The following is a 17,605-nucleotide window of genomic DNA, read 5'->3' on the forward strand; positions in this document are numbered from 1 at the left end:
CCAAGGACTTTGTGCAAGATAGTCAGCATTGACTGGAAAGTTGAATTTATATGGGCTTTGGAATTCTCTCCAATAAGATTCCATGATTCTAAATTAATCTCCCTTTATAAACTGAGGAATAAATTGAGGCCTGGAAGTGAGTGATTCGGACAAGTTCACCAGCCAGGACTGGAATTCACTCCCCGAGATGTATAATCTATTGTTTTCTCCAATGCAACTCACTTCCTTTCTCATTGAGAAGAAAAGAATGCACCAGAAAATATGGTGAGGGCAAATAAAAGTAATTTGGAAGCGAAATGATTTGACATCTGTGTCTACATCAGGGGTACGCTGTACTTGAGAGGTTAGACAATGAAAGAGATACTAGTGGTTTGTCTGCCCTGAGGCCACCCTCTACCCGGGCTACTCACAGTGACAGTGGCCAGCAGCCCCTCAGGGACATTGGCCACAATGATGCCAATAAGGAAAATGACAGCCTCCAGCCAGCCGTAGCCCAAGAAAATGGAGAGCGTGAAGAAAACGATACCAAGGAAGACGGCCAGTGAGGTGATCATCTGAATAAAGTATTCAATCTCTACAGCAATGGGGGTCTTGCCAACTCTCAGGCTGGAGGCCAGGGTGGCAATGCGGCCCATCATTGTGGAGTCTCCTGTGGAAACCACGATGCCCCGGGCTGTGCCTGTGGATGAAGCGGGGAGTCTCAATTGGGAAGGATATTAGATTTGGTTAATACAAAAGCTGTCAGTGGTCAAACACAAGGTGGAAACTCCAGAACCTCCGAGAAGTCATCATGTTCTATTCTCCTCATATTTAGCTTCTACAAATAAGGGTCTCCTAATCTAATATATATATCTGAAGAGATTTCACAGAGATACCCAGTTTTTTTGCCTGATTGTCTTCACTGTCAAGAAGGTCTACATTACACTTAATTTAAATGTCTTCTATTGCCTATATGTTTCTTAGTGTGCCCTCAGTAACTGAAAGTTTCCAGATCCCCAGAAATAGAGGGCACTCATCTGCTAGAGTCCTATCTTTGTTCCAGTATTTTCTTATCCTCTGACCCATTGGTTCTCACTTGGGGGCCATTTGTCCCTCAGAAGACATTCGACAATGTGTAGAGACAATGTCACAACTGGGTGGGAGGGCGTTGCTACCGGCATCTCGTGGGTAGAGGGCAAGGATGCTGCTAACCATCCTGCTATCCCAGGGCAGGCCTTTTCTCCCCATACAGTAAATTATTCCGCCCAAATGTCAATCGTGTTGAGGTGAGGAACCCTGCTCTGACCTGAGCCTCCTCCCTGCTTTGCTGGCTGGAGCCAGCCTGACCCCTGCTGGGTAGGATAGGCCATCACAGCTAGGCTTCTGTGTTCTTCCCTCCGCCAGCACTGCCTCAATCAGAAGGGGAGCTGGGACGTCCTGTTTGGCTTTACACACACCTGCTGCAGACCACTCCCCTGCATGGCTTGAAGTGAGGGGCCTGGCAAGGTTCTTAACTCAAAACAATTCTTCCTGCTTTACCACAATGGCTGAAATTCCTCCCATTAAAGTCACAGCCAGAACTGCCCAGAAAAGCAACATATTATGGAAATAGTACTTGTTTTAGAATCAGAAAGACTCAGGGCCGAAATTTCAACTTCCTAATATTCCCGCTGTGTGCCCTGGGGCAAGTTACTTAGATGCGGTGAGATGCAGGTTTCCTCGTCTTTAAGGGGGGATGGAAGCACCTACAAAGCTGTGAGGAATAAATGTTTCTAAAAGAGCCTAGAAGAGGGCTGGGTACATAGTAGGCACTCAAATATTAGTTTAATCCTTTTCTTCATTTAGATGAATTCGGGGTCTCCAGAAGGGCAGACATAAAGCCACATGTGTAATTAGCGGGGCAGCTCTAATCTGGCCGCTCCCACGACATCTGTCCTATATTTCCAAAGTCCCCGTCAGCTGGATGAGTCTCAGAACAGGGTCCTGTTCAGACAGCAGACAGGTCAGGTCGGTGTTAGGTGGAGGTTCTGGAAAGTTCCCAGTCGGAGGTACTCTCCACATGCGTTTCAGACTGGTTGCCAGAGGCATTCATTGAGTTTTGTGACAGGAAAATACTAAAATAATTGAGAGGTGCTCAAAGGGTTTATATTTTGGGGGCGGGGGAATAGAGTAGGGTGTCACCTATATCTCTTTCACCTATATCTATAGGCTAGTTCAGAGTTTAGTCTAGTTCTTCTTTTTCATTCACTGTGCTATGGTTTGTTTCCCCATGCTTGGAGAGAAGGGGTTTAATAACTAATCTCAATGTGTCTAGAGACTGGGTGGGTTGATGGCAACCGTGGGGAAGGTTAACAAGGCCAAGCCTCCTATATCCCATTATAGCCTTCCATATAATGCCAGAGCTACAGCTTGGGCCCCCATGCAGATGCATGAGGTCCCAAAGAGCAATGTCTGTACAAGCAGCCCTGTCAGAGTCCACAGAGATGAAAGCAGAGAGGCAAAGATCCGGGGTCAAGGTCAAAGCTATGCTACTAGCGTGCAGATGTCACAGGAACCCCTCAACCGAACAGTCAAGAGCTCTTCAACCGAGCTCCACCCTCTCGGTCACATTTTGGATCCCTCAGGTCTCCTCCTCAAGCTCCTCCATTCTAGCCAGATGCTTGTGTCTCAGGTGGAATGCCACCACCCACCTTCCCTCTTATGTGATGCATAGACTTTGCTGACAAAAAATTTACCTTGGAAGGAGAAATTTGATGAAATTTCTTCCTAAAATTTGTGGGGAAAGCTTGCTAACTTCCATCTTTGTGTTCAATCAAATTTTTTAAAAAATCATTTTGATCTATTTTTTACTTTCCAGTTGAATTTTTTTGCCTTAATGTTACTTTATCTTATAAGTTAATTCCAAATAAACTAATTTTATTACCAGATAGGTCATTAGCAAGCTTTATTCCCAAGGCGGGTCTGGAACTTGCTTTAGAATCCTTGACCCTCTTTTTTCTGTTGAGTTGCGCTCTTGGGTACTGCATTTACTTTCTTCAAACCTTAGTCTTTCATGTGGAAAAGAGGGATAATGTCTATTGTATAGTGTTCTGAGAATCAGAGCTATCTGTAGCACTTGACACATACTAAGCATTCCATTGATAAAAATAGATACCCAAACATTGATTCTTCAGTATGAATAATGACTTTAAAGTGTGTCCATTGAGTCGTGCAGACCTCCTTAAGGGGAAAAGGTGAAGTTGACATCATAGTATTGAGTCCATTGTGACCACTTTGGCCAGAGATACCAGGAGCAACGCTGGATGGCACCTCTGGGAACTCCAATTTCCAATGCCCATATCCTCTTTCTGAATAGTAAGAAGATAGGGTTTACCTCAGGAGAAGAATGACCTAGGAAGGCTGAATTTTTTTCCTCCCTTCTGTGCTATTTCCAGTTCACAGAACACAGTCCATTCACTATCTAGAATAATCATAGGCCGCTTACAATGTGTTAGGTCTTGCGTGAAGCATTTTATGTATTATTCCTTTAATCCGCATAAAAATCTACAGGGTAGTGACTTTTAGCATCATCATCGTACAAATGTGAATGTGATGGCTTTGACCTTTTACCAAGGTCACACAGCTCATGAATAATGGAGAGCCTAGACTACTGGCCAGCTGTTACCTACCCTACTACCTTTAGAAGATAGAGACTTCCTGAATTCTTTCAATCTCTGCTTTTGAATCAAGGATATTTATGATGCAACTAGATGCCAGGTGCAGGAAATTCGTGCATGAGGGCAAAGGTGTCCCTCAGCCTGGCTGGCACCGTCTCCAATCTGAGACCCCTCGGGGGATGTCTGACTGCCAGTTTAGGCCTGATCCCTGCAGGGAGTTGGACATCCATCTCGCAATCCAGGACCGCTGGCTCCTAAGCACTCACCTGCCTGCCAGCTGGATCACCTTAACTGCTCTCCCTTGCCAGTCTGATCGCCCCTAACCACCTCTGCCTCAGCAATGCCACCATGGCTTTTGTCCAGAAGGTCGTCTGGAAAAATTCCGGTCTAATTAGCATATTACCCTTTTATTAGTATAGATATTCACCTTCCACACAGTTGGTGGAGAAGAAGCACATGTTCCTGGTCTCCAGAGGATTCTCGTGGGTGAAGTCAGGGGAGCGGGTTTGGGGGTTGGACTCTCCCGTCAAGGATGAGTTGTCCACCTGAGATGGGAAGGAGTCATAAGGTGAGCACGAGGAAAAAAGAATTATTTATAAAGACGACACAGCTATGTCTGCCACCAGCTCATCATTACTGAGGTGCAGAGAGAAACACAAATTGACACATTAGCATCTTCTTGTCTCTAACCTCAAATCTGCACTCGGTAACTTCTCAAGGTTCTGAATAATAAGACTGTACTTTCTTTCACTGAGCCCAGGTCACCGCAGGGCCTCAAGGCCATGGTTGGCTCTCCCTCCCCTAGCTGCCCACATCGCCTCACCTTACATCCCTGTGCGGAGATGAGCCGGATGTCCGCGGGGATTCGGTCGCCACCCTTCACTTCTACCAGGTCTCCCACCACCACATTTTCTACATTGATCTGCATCTTCTCTCCATCTCGAATTACTAGAGCTTGCTGTGGGAAGATAGTACAGGGTCGGAAAGCTTTCCGCTCCCCTAATCCTGTTCCTGGCCTCCAACCTTCTGTTCCTGGTCTCCTTCCTTCTGGCTCCCCTTTCTCATACTGTCACTCACCACATCATCTTTACATTTTTATTGCTAAATGTGTTGGTGTAACATTGGACCCTGACCAAGTTGCTCAGTTGGTTAGAGTGTTGTCCCCATGTCCCAGGGTTGTGACCCATACAAGAACCAATCAATGAACAAATAAACAAGTGGAGTAACAAATCCATGTCTGTCTCTTCTCTCTCTCTCTTGTCTTTTTTCTCAAATTATCAATAAAATTTTTTTAAAAAAGAAAAAATAACTGTATTGGGGTAACATTGGTTAATAGTATTATATAATTTTCAGGTGTACAGGATTATAATTCCTGAAGGGCTCTTGGTAGATTGCAAATTCTTACCATTGCTGTTTGCAGGGCTCCTTGCAATGTGACTTCGATGCTTCTCCCACTAAGAGATGGGGTCTATCTCTACAAACCTACACTTGGGCTTGGCTATAGTTTGCTTTGTCCCATTGGACATTGGCAACTGCAATGCAAGGGTAGGCTTAAAAGTGCGTGTACACCGGGGCTTGCCCTGCTGTCACTGGGAATCCCTCTGCCGCCATCCTGAGCAAGCCCACGCTAGCCTCCTGGAGGAAGAGAGATCATAAGGAGAACGGCCCTAACTGGCCCCAGTAATCTCAGCTGAGAGCTCAGGTTTGTGAATAAGGTCATCTTATACCATCCAGTATCAGCTAGATTTAACTCAGATCAGAACAGCCAAGCCATAGAACTGTGAGAAATAGTATGTTTATTGTTTTGAGCACTGAGTCTTGGAGTGGTTTGTTAGGTAGCAAAAGCTAACTGATAGCTTCCCAACTCCTAGCTCATTCTACTGAAACATGTCCCCAGAATTTTTACCGAAGGAAGGAATTACGTTATGCTCACATCAAAGAGAGATACTGACCCTGGGCTACAGTGCCAGAACACCAGCATGCTGTTGGAAATTTGGGAGCCTGTTCCTACCCAACTTCCCAGTCCTGTGTCCAGGAACCTCTTTCTACTGTCATATTATTTCCAGGTACTTAAAAAACATACATTTTATCTGAAAATTTAGAAAAGTTGACAGAATAAAAATTATACCAAAGATGCCAGTGTAACCTTTACCCAGATTCACCTATTAACATCTTATCCCATTTGCTCTATCGTTTGCTCTTTGTTCTACATATGGGTGTATGTGAATCCTTCTCTCCCTGAACCATTGGAGGGTAAGTTACACACATCAGGATCTTTTATTATACATTGTTATGTTCATTTCCCAAATATTAGGATATCAAATAACCACAATACAGTTATCAATTTCAGTGATTTCACGCTGGCACAATATTTTAATCTGTTTGCATTCCAGTTTTGTCAATGGACCCAGTTTATCTTTTACAGCGTCCTTTCTCCTCCAGCACAGGAGTCAGCCTGGGGCCAGGCATTCCATTTAGTTATCATGTCTCTTTACCCTCTTTTAACCTGGAACATTTCCACAGTTGTACTTTATCTTTAAGGTCATTGACATTTGAAGAATCTAGCCTCCCCAACTTCCTTTGCCCCCCCCCTTTTTTTGAAAAATAGAATGTGCTCATTTGGGGCTTCCTATTATGCTCATTAGAGTCAAATGATGCATCTAGAGACCACTTCACAGGTGCTGCTGTGCCTTCCTCGGGGTACTTTGAAGGCCAGATAGAGGAAAATTGAAGTAAGCGTCACCCTCATCACTAGCCTTACTCATTGTGGGACATAATCTTCCCCAGGACTTAATAATAATGCATTTGGCCACGTTCTATACCTCCTGTCACTCGATCCTCTCAGCAGTCCTACCTGAGGCACCAAGTTCTTAAAAGACTCCATGATCCTGGAACTCTTGGCCTCCTGGAAGTAGGAGAAGCAGCCAGTGATGAAGACCACAACAGCTAACACAATGCCCAGGTACAGCTGGGGGTGGGGAAGGAAAGGGCTTGTTAGTAGATCCTTTTCTTCCCCTTCACCCTCAGGAAACTGCAAGGAGAAGAGTCATTTCTCCAAGTGCAAGAACCCTTAGGACTCAGTTGGAGAGTCAGGGGCTGAGAAGAGTCCAGACAGGGCTGGCTTCCTTGGCTTCCTGGTGAAGGAACCCTGGTAAGGGGCCAGCAAAATCCCAGGTCCATGAAGGCCTACCCTCTCCTCTCAAACAAGGCTATTTATGCCCTAACTGGTTTGGCTCAGTGGATAGAGCGTCGGCCTGCGGACTCAAGGGTTCCAGGTTCGATTCCAGTCAAGGGCATGTACCTTGGTTGCGGTCACATCCCCAGTAGGGAGTGTGCAGGAGGCAGCTGATTGATGTTTCTAACTCTCTATCCCTCTCCCTTCCTCTCTGTATAAAAAAAATCAATAATATATATATATATTTAAAAAACAAGGCTATTTATGGGGTGGGGGGGCAGAGAGTGAAGGAGAAGGGGAGGAAAGAGATGAAGAGATTGACGTGCTGGGAAAGAGAGAGGGACTGCAAAGGGCTATGATGATCAGTTGGGAAGATAATCAAAAGAGAGCAAGTTTCTAGAGGGGACCATGCAGCTCAGTGACCTGAAGCAGTAGCTTTCCAGTGAAAAGACCAGGGAAGCCAGGAGGCATGGAGGGCTCCGTTAGGAAGTCCTGGGAGTACCAGGGATTTGGGCTTCAGGACTCCGGGCTGCTGAGCAGTAGTGTGTCAGGGATAAGCAGAGACGGGGCCGGGCGGTAGTAGGTGAACAGACTCACGTTATCTCTCGTAGCTTGCTCATGAAAATATAACTGGATGCCGTAGGCCAGGAAGCAGAGAATGGCGCCAATCCACAGGAGGATGGAGAAGCCACCAAACATTTGTTTACAGAATTTGACCCATTCTGGCGTGGTGGGGGGTGGGGTAAGTGTATTGGGTCCATTTCGAGCCAGGATTTTCTGTGCCTCTTCGGAGCTAAGGCCCTATGTGAAGAAGAAAATCATGAAAAACAGAAAAGAAAAAAACAGCTATACAATAAAAAAAATGTATTTAAAAGAAAAGAAAAACAGCTATAGCGAAGGGGAGTCTGGCTTCATAACTCCAATCTGCCATTATAGCCCCAGGATGGGTCTAGAGACCAATAAGTTTCTCTGAAGGTCAGACTGTAAGTTCTTCCTAGATAAGTAGGATTTTAAAACTTATGCTACAGGAGGGATATGGGATGATTCACAAACATTTTTTCTTTATTGATTAAGGTATTACATATGTGTCCTTATCTCCCCACTACCCTCCCCCCCACTCAGGCCCTCACCCCCCTGGTATCTGTGTCCATTGGTTAGGCTTATATGCACACATACAAGTCCTTTGGTTGATCTCTCCCTTTTACCCCCACCCTCCCCTATCTTCCCTCTGAGGTTTGACAGTCTGTTCGATGCTTCTCTGTCTCTGGATCTATTTTTGTTCACTGGCAAACCTAAACAGAATTCCACTGAGGATGTCTATGCATTTCTAATTCCTGCAGTGAGGGGCAAGAATCTTCTGGCATCTGCTCCAGTTAGCTATGGTGAATTGTGCTGCTATGAACATAGGGGGGCATATATCCTTTCTGATTGGTGTTTCTGGTTTCTTGCGATATATTCCTAGAATTGGGATCACTGGGTCAAATGTAAGTTCCAGTTTTAGTTTTTTGAGGAGACTCCATACTGTTCTCACAGTGGCTGCACCAGTCTGCATTCCCACCAGCAGTGCACGAGGTTCCTTTTTCTCTGCATCCTTGCCAGCACTTGTCATTGGTTGATGATAGTCATTCTGACAGGCGTGAGATGGGACCTCTTTGTCATTTTGATTTGCATCTCTCAGATGATTAGTGACTTTGAGCATGTTCGTATGTCTCTTGGCCTTCCTTATGTCCTCTTTTGAAAAGTATCTATTCAGGTCCATTGCCCATTTTTTGATTGGGCTGTTTATCTTCCTTTTGTTAAGTTGTCTAAGTGAGTCACAAACTTTTTGAAAACCCATCATGGGCCTAGTGCTCTGGTAAGTTACCAAGTGAGTACAAATGGTCCCTATGTATATGGAGCGCTAACTTTAGTGGGGATACTTTATAATACAGCAATAATGCGCAAGGCTCATGTAATAATGGGACACAATACGAATGTCAATAACATATGGACTGGTCCCACTTTGCCTCTCTAGCTAAGAAATAGGAAAAAAATAAAACAGTGACATACTTGAATGCATAGATTCTCACGTTAGCCTTGTGTAACCTTGCATACTGTTTCCTCGGGAAGAAAATAAAATAGCAGAACCTACTAGAGGACTGTAAAACAAACTCTCATCCCCATCCGCTCCCCAACCTCCCTCTGAAAAATATACAATTTTCAAGACAAATATACAAGACAAGCCGCCTATGCTCCTCCTTGGTTCCCAGATGAAGCCTCTCCCTGAAGAAATTCTAGACCTAAGAGGAGCCTACATTGTGAGAGCTTGTCTTCAAGCTTTCTACCTGTGGTCATGGTAGAAGCCATGGCGACTGGAGCAGCAGTGGTAGCAATGGTCACAGTAGTAATATATGATTTTACTGTCAAACCAGCGGTTCTCAGTGTGGTCTGGAGAGCCACGGGGTGCCAAGACTCTCATGGGGGCCCTCACGTACATACAATCTTCATAACCATCCCAAATTGTTGGCTGTCTTTTTCAGTCTCATTCTCTCGAGTATACAGTGGAATTTCCCAAAGGCTATATGATATTGCAACAGATTGAAGGCTGAAAATATAGGAGAATCTAGCTGTCTTCTATTAAAAAGCTAGACATGAAAGGGGCTTGCAAAAATGTAAAATGCCACTACATTTTTTATTTTGAAAAACAGTTATTTGTCGTAAAATTATTATTTATTCTAATACACATATGATGGGCCTACTCTCATTTAAAATGAGTTAGAAAATAGTTTTAAATTTCTCCACTTGAATTTCTAATATGCTAGTTATAGATGACGTGACCCTCAGAAGCAAAGCTCTTGGGTTCTTTGATGACTGAGTGTAAAAGGGCCCCAGGGACAAAGGTGTGAGAAGTGCTGCTCTAAACCGTGCTTTCATCCTCTTATCTGATGCTGAGCTCTTTGGGGGCTGTTACCATTATCATCTTTGCCAAGTGTGTGGCCTGTGAAACTTGTCTGCGTGGAGGTTAAGGGTAAGAGCATGGGTGATGGGTTTTGTCCTGGTCGCCTCCTGGGGGAGTGCCTTCACCCACCTTTGTCAGGTCCACGGAATACTTGGTGCTCAGCTGTTCCAAGGTTAATTTGTGGTCGTTCTGAAAAGACAGCAGAGTTATTGAGGGAGAGGTGGTGACCCTTGGCATTTCCAGGGGAGGGGGAGAAACACCTGGGGGGAGAGGGGTGGCTGGGGCCTGTGGGTAAGATGTTAAAAGGCGGAGGGTTGAGAACATTTTCAGAAGCCTTTGGGTCAGCATCCACTCTGGGCTTTCTCACCATGACCAACTCCTTCTTCAGTTCCTCTAGATCTATCTTCTTTTGCTGCTTCTTCGATATCTTTTTTTCACCCTTATTTGGCTCCACGTTAGGTGTTGGGCTGGGATTCTGCTCATGAGGAGCCACTGGTCCATTTTCCCCCTCAAGGGCCATAGTGGTCCCTGGACACAGCTGACCCAGTTCACCTGGTGGGAAGGAAGCAGAGCCAGGGAGTAGGGGGGCAGAGAGGGAGGAGGGGGTGAGGGGCGAGAGTGACAGGAATGATGGTGTGAGGGGCTGGAGAAGGGAGGAGGCAGAGCATTGAGAAGAACAAACTGGTGGGGAGAAAAGGAGGGAGCAAAGAGAAAGCGGAATGGAGAAGGCGGGCAGTGAGGATGAGAAGGGAAAGGGGAGAGAGGAAGAGAGGACTAAGGAGAAGACTAAGAGAGGAGGGCCAAGGCCAGAGGGGGGACACTAGAGAAAGAGGGTGAGGGGCGTGGAGGGTGAAGCAGGCAGAGATGGGAGGAGGGAGTGTAGGAATGGGGAGGGAGGGGTGAGAAGAGCCTGGGGCCCAGGAGAGTTACCTGGAGGCAAAAGGGGGAGCAGATGGAGCTGAGGAAATGAAGGTAATGGCCTGGGAGAAGAATAGGTGGATGGTAGCTAGTGCCTAAGTGATGAAGATGCCACAGGGACCTGAGCAGGTGGGCAATGCAGTGGGAGTGAGGGGCCAGCTGGGCTTCAGGGCATGCTGGGAGCCCCTAGTCCAGGCCCTGTGGTTGCCGTGGCAACAGCCCAGGTTTGCCATCACAAAGGCTTCATGAAAGTTCTAACGGAGGAGACGTAAGTCTCAGTCCCTGTGTGTGATCACACCGTTACTGAGGCATGGTCTCCAGCGGATTATCTCAGTTCTAAGAGCTCAGATAGCAGAATAGGTCAGATTTTGGGTGGGCTTTTGTTGTTAATTCTCACCCAAGGATATTTTTCCACTGATTTTTAGAGAGAGTGGGAGGGGGAGAGACAGAGCGAGAGAGAAACAACAATGTGAGAGAGACGCATTGCTTGGTTGCTTCCCACACGTGCCCCGACCAGGGGCCAGGGATGGAGCCTGCAACTAAAGTATGTGCCCTTGACCGGAATCGAACCCAGGACCTTTCACCCATGGGCCAATGCTCTATCCACTGAACCAAAATGGCTAGGGACTTGCTTGGGCTTTTAAATCAGTTCTGAGCCTGAATCTTGGCTCGTCTGCTTACTGATTGTGTGGCTCTGAAAATCATCATTTGGGTCTGCTAAGTTTTAAGATCGATTAGGGTAAATATGCTAGCATCACTGTTATCTACCCATTTGCTTCATAATTACTTTTAAAAACTCTGATATTTTTGCCCAATCATTCTTGAAGCTGAATGTCACAACCAACACGTCATGTTTTATAAAAATACAGTGAGAATTTTGAATTTTGATATCAACTCTTAAAATTTTAAATTTTTCCAATTAGTTGACATTCAATGTTATATTAGTTTCAGGTGTACAACACAGTGGCTAGATATTTATATAATTTACAAAGTGACCCCCTTGTAAGTCTTACACCCACCTGACACCTTACATAGTTATTACAATACTAGAGGCAGCTCCAACCTCCCCGCGGGCCGCTGGGGTGGGGGCCGCACACAGTATACATATAGATTATCGACTATATTCCTAAACTGCACTTTCCATCCCGTGACTATTGTGTAACTGCCAATTTGTACTTCTTTTTTTTAAAAAAATATATTTTATTGATTTTTTAAAAAATGTATTTTTTTTATATTCTGTAAACATGGTTGTTGTCCACATACAATGACTTTTTTTTAATATATTTTATTGATTTTTAACAGAGAGGAAGGGAGAGAGAGATAGAGAATTAGAAACATCGATGAGAGAGAACATTGATCAGCTGCCTCCTGCACATGCCCCACCGGGGATGCCCGCAACCCAAGTACATGCCCCCGACCAGAATCGAACCTGGGACCTTTCAGTCCGCAAGCCGACGCTCTATCCACTGAGCCAAACCGGTTTCGGCAATTTGTACTTCTTAATCCCTTCACCTTTTCATCCAGCTCCCCACCCCCACTCCCTTCTGGCAGCCATCGGTGTGTTCTCTGTCTCCATCTATGAGTTTGTTTCTGTTTTGCTTGTTCATTTGTTTTGTTTTTAGATCCCACATATAAGTGAAACCATCCGGCACTTGTCTTTTTCTGTTTGATTTCTTTCACCTACCATAATACCCTCCAGGTCCATCTACTGGTATGTTTTCGTAAACAGTGAGATTTTACTCTGTTTTATGGTTGAGACTACAATGTCCCATTGTGTATACATACCGCCTCTTCTTTATCCATTTGTCTTTTGATTGGAACATTTAATCAATTTACATTTACATTAATTATTAATAGGTATGCAGCTATTTTATTCCCTGCTCTCTGCTGTGTGGTGACTTTCTGTAGTGTGATGTTTGGATTCCTTTCCCTGGACTTTTTGCATATCGCTTGTAGGTTTTTGGTTTGTGGTTACCTGGCGCTTCATCTAGGCCCAGTATGTTTATAGCAGTCTATTTTATTTTTAAATTTTTTTTTTTAGCAGTCTATTTTAAGTTGATGGCTGCTTAAGTTTGAACACATTTTAAAATCACTACCATTTTTACCGCTCTGTCCACGTTGATGCTTTTGCCACTAATTTTTTACTTTTTGTGTGTGTGTGTTTGTATGTATCCCTGAATTTACTGTTGCAATTAAACATAATCTTTCTACTTTTGCCTTTTAAATTTTGTACTACCTTTAGTGGTGGTTGGTCTACTGCTTTATGATGTGTTTTCCTTTGTCAGTGAGTATTTTTTTCTTTGTGGTATTTAATTTTTTAGAGAGGAAGAGAGGGAGGGAGAAAGGGAGAGAGGGAGAGAGAGAGAGGGAGAGGGAGAGGGAGAGGGAGAGGAGAAGGGATAGGGACAGGGACATTAATGTGAGAGAGACACATGGATTGGTTGACTCCCACATGCATCCTGACTGGGGCCGGGGAATGAACCTGTAACTCAGGTACGTGCCCTTGACTGGGACTCTTTGGTGCACAGGCCAACGCTCCAACCATTAGCAACGCTGTCCAGGGAAGTACACATTTTATTTCTTAATGATAATATCTGTATTGGTAAAGGTGGCAAGAAAAGTGTCTCTATACTGATGGTGGTGAAGAAACTGGCACAACCCTTTGGGAAACAACTGACAATATGGACTCAACTAGAATGTGTACCCCCATGTTCACAGCAGCGCTATTCACAATAGTCAAAAGGTAGAAGCAGCCCAGGTGTCCATTAATGGATGAATTAAAAAGTGTGTTATATACACACATGAAAGCAAGTGGTTATGCTGTGAACTAGGCTGGCTGCCTCTGGAGCCTGGCTTTCCGCTACTTAGCGAGAGGAACAGGGCGCGCTGAGCCAGCCTGCTTGTTTGGGTTTGTGGACCTTTTGGAGGTTTCAGGAAAGTCTGCAGCAGGGGTCCGGGCTGGCAGCTTGAGCGGATTGGCCTCTGAAAGAGGCCGGGGCCTGAGCCTGAACCGGGTGAGGCAGGCCTGAGGGCTAGCTGAGTGAGCCCTGTTGGTGGAGACTCAGATTTGACACTCACCTGTGCCTGCAAGGGGGCAGCTCAACAAAGCACCAACCAAAGCAACAACAGTGCCTGCTGGCACGTTAGTCCTGGACAGCAGAGCGGTCCTGCACCCTTCACTCTGAAGCCACAATTCGGTTCCTCCCCATATATTCACGGCACGTTCAAAGCGCTGGATTTTAGAGCAAGTGTTTGTGAGTGAGTGAGTCTAAGACAATATGACATCTGGGTCTACAGCAGCCCCCTGTCTCCCCCACAGATTTGATTGACTCTTTATAGTAACTTATTTTTATCTTTACTACACTCTGTATTCCCAAACAGCAGTTGAATTTAGCTCAGAGAACAACGCATTCATGTTTTTATTACTCTGACTGTGCTTTTCTTTAAAAAGTAAAAACTCTATATCCAAGTCACCATTGAAAGCAGGATTCTTTTTTTTTTTAAATTTTTTTTTCTTTTTTTAAAAATTTTTAATATATTTTATTGATTTTTTACAGAGAGGAAGGGAGAGGGATAGAGAGTTAGAAACATCGATGAGAGAGAAACATTGATCAGTTGCCTCCTGCTGAGCCAAACCGGTTTCGGCTGAAAGCAGGATTCTTATTCATTAACTAGAGGCCCAGTGCACGAAATTCGTCCACTAGCATGGTCCCTCGTGGGTGCTGGCTGCCAGCCAAGGCCTCCCTCCGTTCCCCTGGCCAGCCCCGCCCCCTGGTCAAACTCCCGGATGGAGGCGATAATTTGCATGCTACGCTTTTATTATATATAATTATATGTCTTGCCCACTTTCTTCAACAAACCTGGTGTCCTATAATGAGGCTCCTTTCTTAACAACTCTGACTGGTTGCCAAGGAGACTCCACAGCCACCCTGTATAAGCTCATGTTTCCCCGCTTCCTTTCTGCTAAAAAGAGGGTAACTCCGGGGTCAAGGGCAAGAGGTTAGGGAACTAGAGGCTATGGATTCAGCCTAATAACAGAGAACTGAAGGGAACAGTATGTTCCCTCTCATTCCACCTATCAGCAGGACACGTACTTGAGTTCACATGATAAGACGTGAAGTTTTACACATGAAGGAATACTGTTTCAAAACAGTCGGAATATCCTTCCTTGCAAAAACCCCAGGGGAATTGGCATCTATCCCTGGCGTCACTAGAGTCAGATTTCCCTAATAAGAGAAACTCTGTTATTCTGGAAAAAAAAATTGTTCTTTATAGTCAATCCGGGCAGAGGGAAGGATAGTTCCAAATGTTTGGGTTTCTGGAGACGGTTTATTGCTCCTCTTCCAGGACTGGGCCATTGATTCTTGCATAGAACTCTGTGATGCTGGCTCTTCACGGCTTTCCTCTGCAACTCTGTGGTCCATACCGTCAGTGTCACTGTCTGCTTCCTCAACCTCTTCACTGGAGGTTCTCCAGTCAGGATCGAGTCAGAGGGCCCCGCACAGGAGAAAAGCTGTCTGGAGCAGTTCCCGTGTCCAAGGCCACAGAGCCCCCGTCTTTCTGTGGGTGGACCTGCTGTCCTTTCTGCTGCAGGCTCTGTGCACTGGCCAGTGATTTCCTCCCCTTGCTATTCCTCCGCAGCACTGGTGACTTGCACAGAGAGTTCACCTAAGCCTGACCCAGGAACAGCAGGCACACCCACCATCCTGAGTGAGCTGTACAACTCATCGAACACCGAGCTCATTGAATGAATCAGGTTACTGACATATGCAGCATCTCAGAAAGCTTCAAAATCGTGCATCCATCTCACTGCCAAGCTGTGACCTATGATGTCAGTGTTATTCACGATCACCGTGGAAGGAAGCGTGGTTCTGTACAAGATGCTGCAGGCACAGAGCTTCCTGGACATGAAGGTCACGGGGTTGGTGCTGCTTGATGTGTCCATCACAGCACTGGCACTCGTTGGGAATGAGGACGTCAGGGCCTCAGTGATGGCTGTCTCAGGGGCTGACCAGGTGAATGCTTCAATCTGCCCAGGTGTGTCCATTAAGGCGTATTTAGACATGGTCTGGGCCTCCTCAAATTTCATCACCTGATCAAATCTGGTGGCAAAGAGATTGGGGAGAACTCACTGTGTCACTGTTGGGCCCAAGTCTGTATTGCTTCATGGCTTCTTTAGACTTCACAGTGCCACCGATATCAGTATTGGCAGGAAAGGGAACTTCGTGCACGGCGGGGTCCAGCTGGGGAGCCTCTGGACAAAGATCCCGCCATTCCCAACACCAACAGAGCCCGGGAAGCCTGGCGCTCAGCTGCAGCTGCGGGCGCTGCCATCTTTCTCCTCTTTGTTTGCCCTTTTAAATTTTCTTTAATTGCCTGGCTGGCGTGACTCAGTGGTTGAGCATCGACCTATGAACCAGGAGGTCACGGTTTGATTCCTGGTCAGGGCACATGCCTGGGTTGCAGGCTTGATCCCCAGTGTGTGTGTGTGTGTGTGTGTGGGGCAGGGGGAGTGGGGGAAACAGGCAGGAGGCAGCTGATTGATGTCTCACTCTCATTGATATTTCTATCTCTCTATTCCTCTCCCTTCCCATCTCTAAAATCAATAAAATGATATTTAAAATTTTTGTTTTCTTGAATAAATACTATGTGTCACACATGTTAAATCTTGAATGTGGTTTGCCTTGGTACTGCTGTAAACAGAAGCTCTTTGCACTGTATTTTCCACCTCACTCATGGTTAGGAATACATTTGATTTTTTAAAAATTGATACCTTGTATCCTGTAACTTTGAACTCTTTGCTTCTAGGATTTTTTGTTGTTGTCACTATTGCTTTGCTTTGATTGACTTCCTTGGATCTTTTATGTATTTAATCATGTTGCTTACCCTCCAATATATGTTTTTGTTTTTCCTAGTTTATTTCTTTATTTAGACTATCCTATGTAATAAAGAGGTAATATGCAAATTAACCACCACATCCTCACAAGATGGCTGCCTATGACCAGGCCAGCAGGGTGGGTTAGTGAGGGATGACCAAATGACTGAACAAGCAGGCTGCGTAGGGTGAAAAGGCTGGCGGGGGGTTAGTGAGGGATGGCCAAATTACTGAACAGCAGGCTAGTCAGGGGCAACCAGGCCGGCAAAGGGGGCAGTTAGGGGTGACCAGGCAGGTGAGCGATTAGGAGCCAGCGGTCCAGGATTGTGAGAGGGGGCTCGGATTGGAGAGTGTGCAGGCTGGGCTGAGGGGTCCGAATTTTGTGCACCAGGCCTCTAGTTTAAATATAAACTCCTTATCCAGGATTTCAAATGTGGTTGGTATGCTTTTGTTGTACTGGAACAGGTCAGTAAGTGAGGACAACTGGAATAGGGAAACTGAGGCAGGTTGCTGAACAAACCCACAGAGCAATTTACAGCAGATGCAGAAGGTCACCTCCCTAGAGGGAACATTAAGGCCTCAGTTGTGTTTCAGCTCCAGGCCCAGAAAAGCAGCAAAACTAGGTGGGCAATGCCAGGACCAGCTGCAATGACTAAGGACCTCCTGCCCTAGTGAGGACCAATTAGTGGAGACCGGGACCTGAAAGAGCACAGCTGGAAAAGCTGAGGAATACTCTGCTGAGAGCCCCCCTAGCAGTCCTGCCAGAGAGAGAGAGCCTCAAGACAAAGGCCTACCTTGCGCTTTCCCTCTGGGGAGCACACCCTGGACATCCCCCTTTTCTTCCCTTTCTTGTCCCCCATAGGCACTGCATCTCCTAAACTCTAAGGGATCCCAGGAGCCTTGCAACCAGGCAGAAACGGGCAGCAGCCACAAATCCCAGGCAAACCCCATGAACCTGTCTCCAGGGCCTCTTTTCTGTGACTTCCTACTGAGCTAAAGCAGCCCCGCCCGGCCTCTGCTGTTGCTTCCTCTTCCCTGAGCTGTGCGTTTGTCACTGCCCCTAG

At 45.8% G+C, this 17,605-nt stretch overlaps 1 protein-coding gene and 1 pseudogene across 1 annotated transcript in view; both read right to left on the reverse strand.

Moving 5' to 3' along the window:
- Positions 1–10,268, reverse strand: part of ATP1A4 (ATPase, Na+/K+ transporting, alpha 4 polypeptide) — a 36,575-nt gene extending 26,307 nt beyond the window's left edge. The window contains exons 1-7 of the mRNA XM_006752838.2: positions 10,116–10,268; positions 9,878–9,937; positions 7,408–7,611; positions 6,490–6,603; positions 4,459–4,593; positions 4,063–4,180; positions 411–679 (exon numbers count right to left, since the gene is read on the reverse strand). Of these exons, the coding sequence (XP_006752901.1) occupies positions 411–679; positions 4,063–4,180; positions 4,459–4,593; positions 6,490–6,603; positions 7,408–7,611; positions 9,878–9,937; positions 10,116–10,268 (1,053 nt within the window). The remainder of the gene's footprint in view (positions 1–410; positions 680–4,062; positions 4,181–4,458; positions 4,594–6,489; positions 6,604–7,407; positions 7,612–9,877; positions 9,938–10,115) is intronic.
- A 4,642-nt stretch (positions 10,269–14,910) lies between these two features.
- Positions 14,911–17,401, reverse strand: LOC102760087 (annotated as a pseudogene).
- Positions 17,402–17,605: the final 204 nt, after the last annotated feature.

Source organism: Myotis davidii, unplaced genomic scaffold (genome assembly GCF_000327345.1).
Source record: "Myotis davidii unplaced genomic scaffold, ASM32734v1 scaffold251, whole genome shotgun sequence".
NCBI classification, from domain to species: domain Eukaryota; kingdom Metazoa; phylum Chordata; class Mammalia; order Chiroptera; family Vespertilionidae; genus Myotis; species Myotis davidii.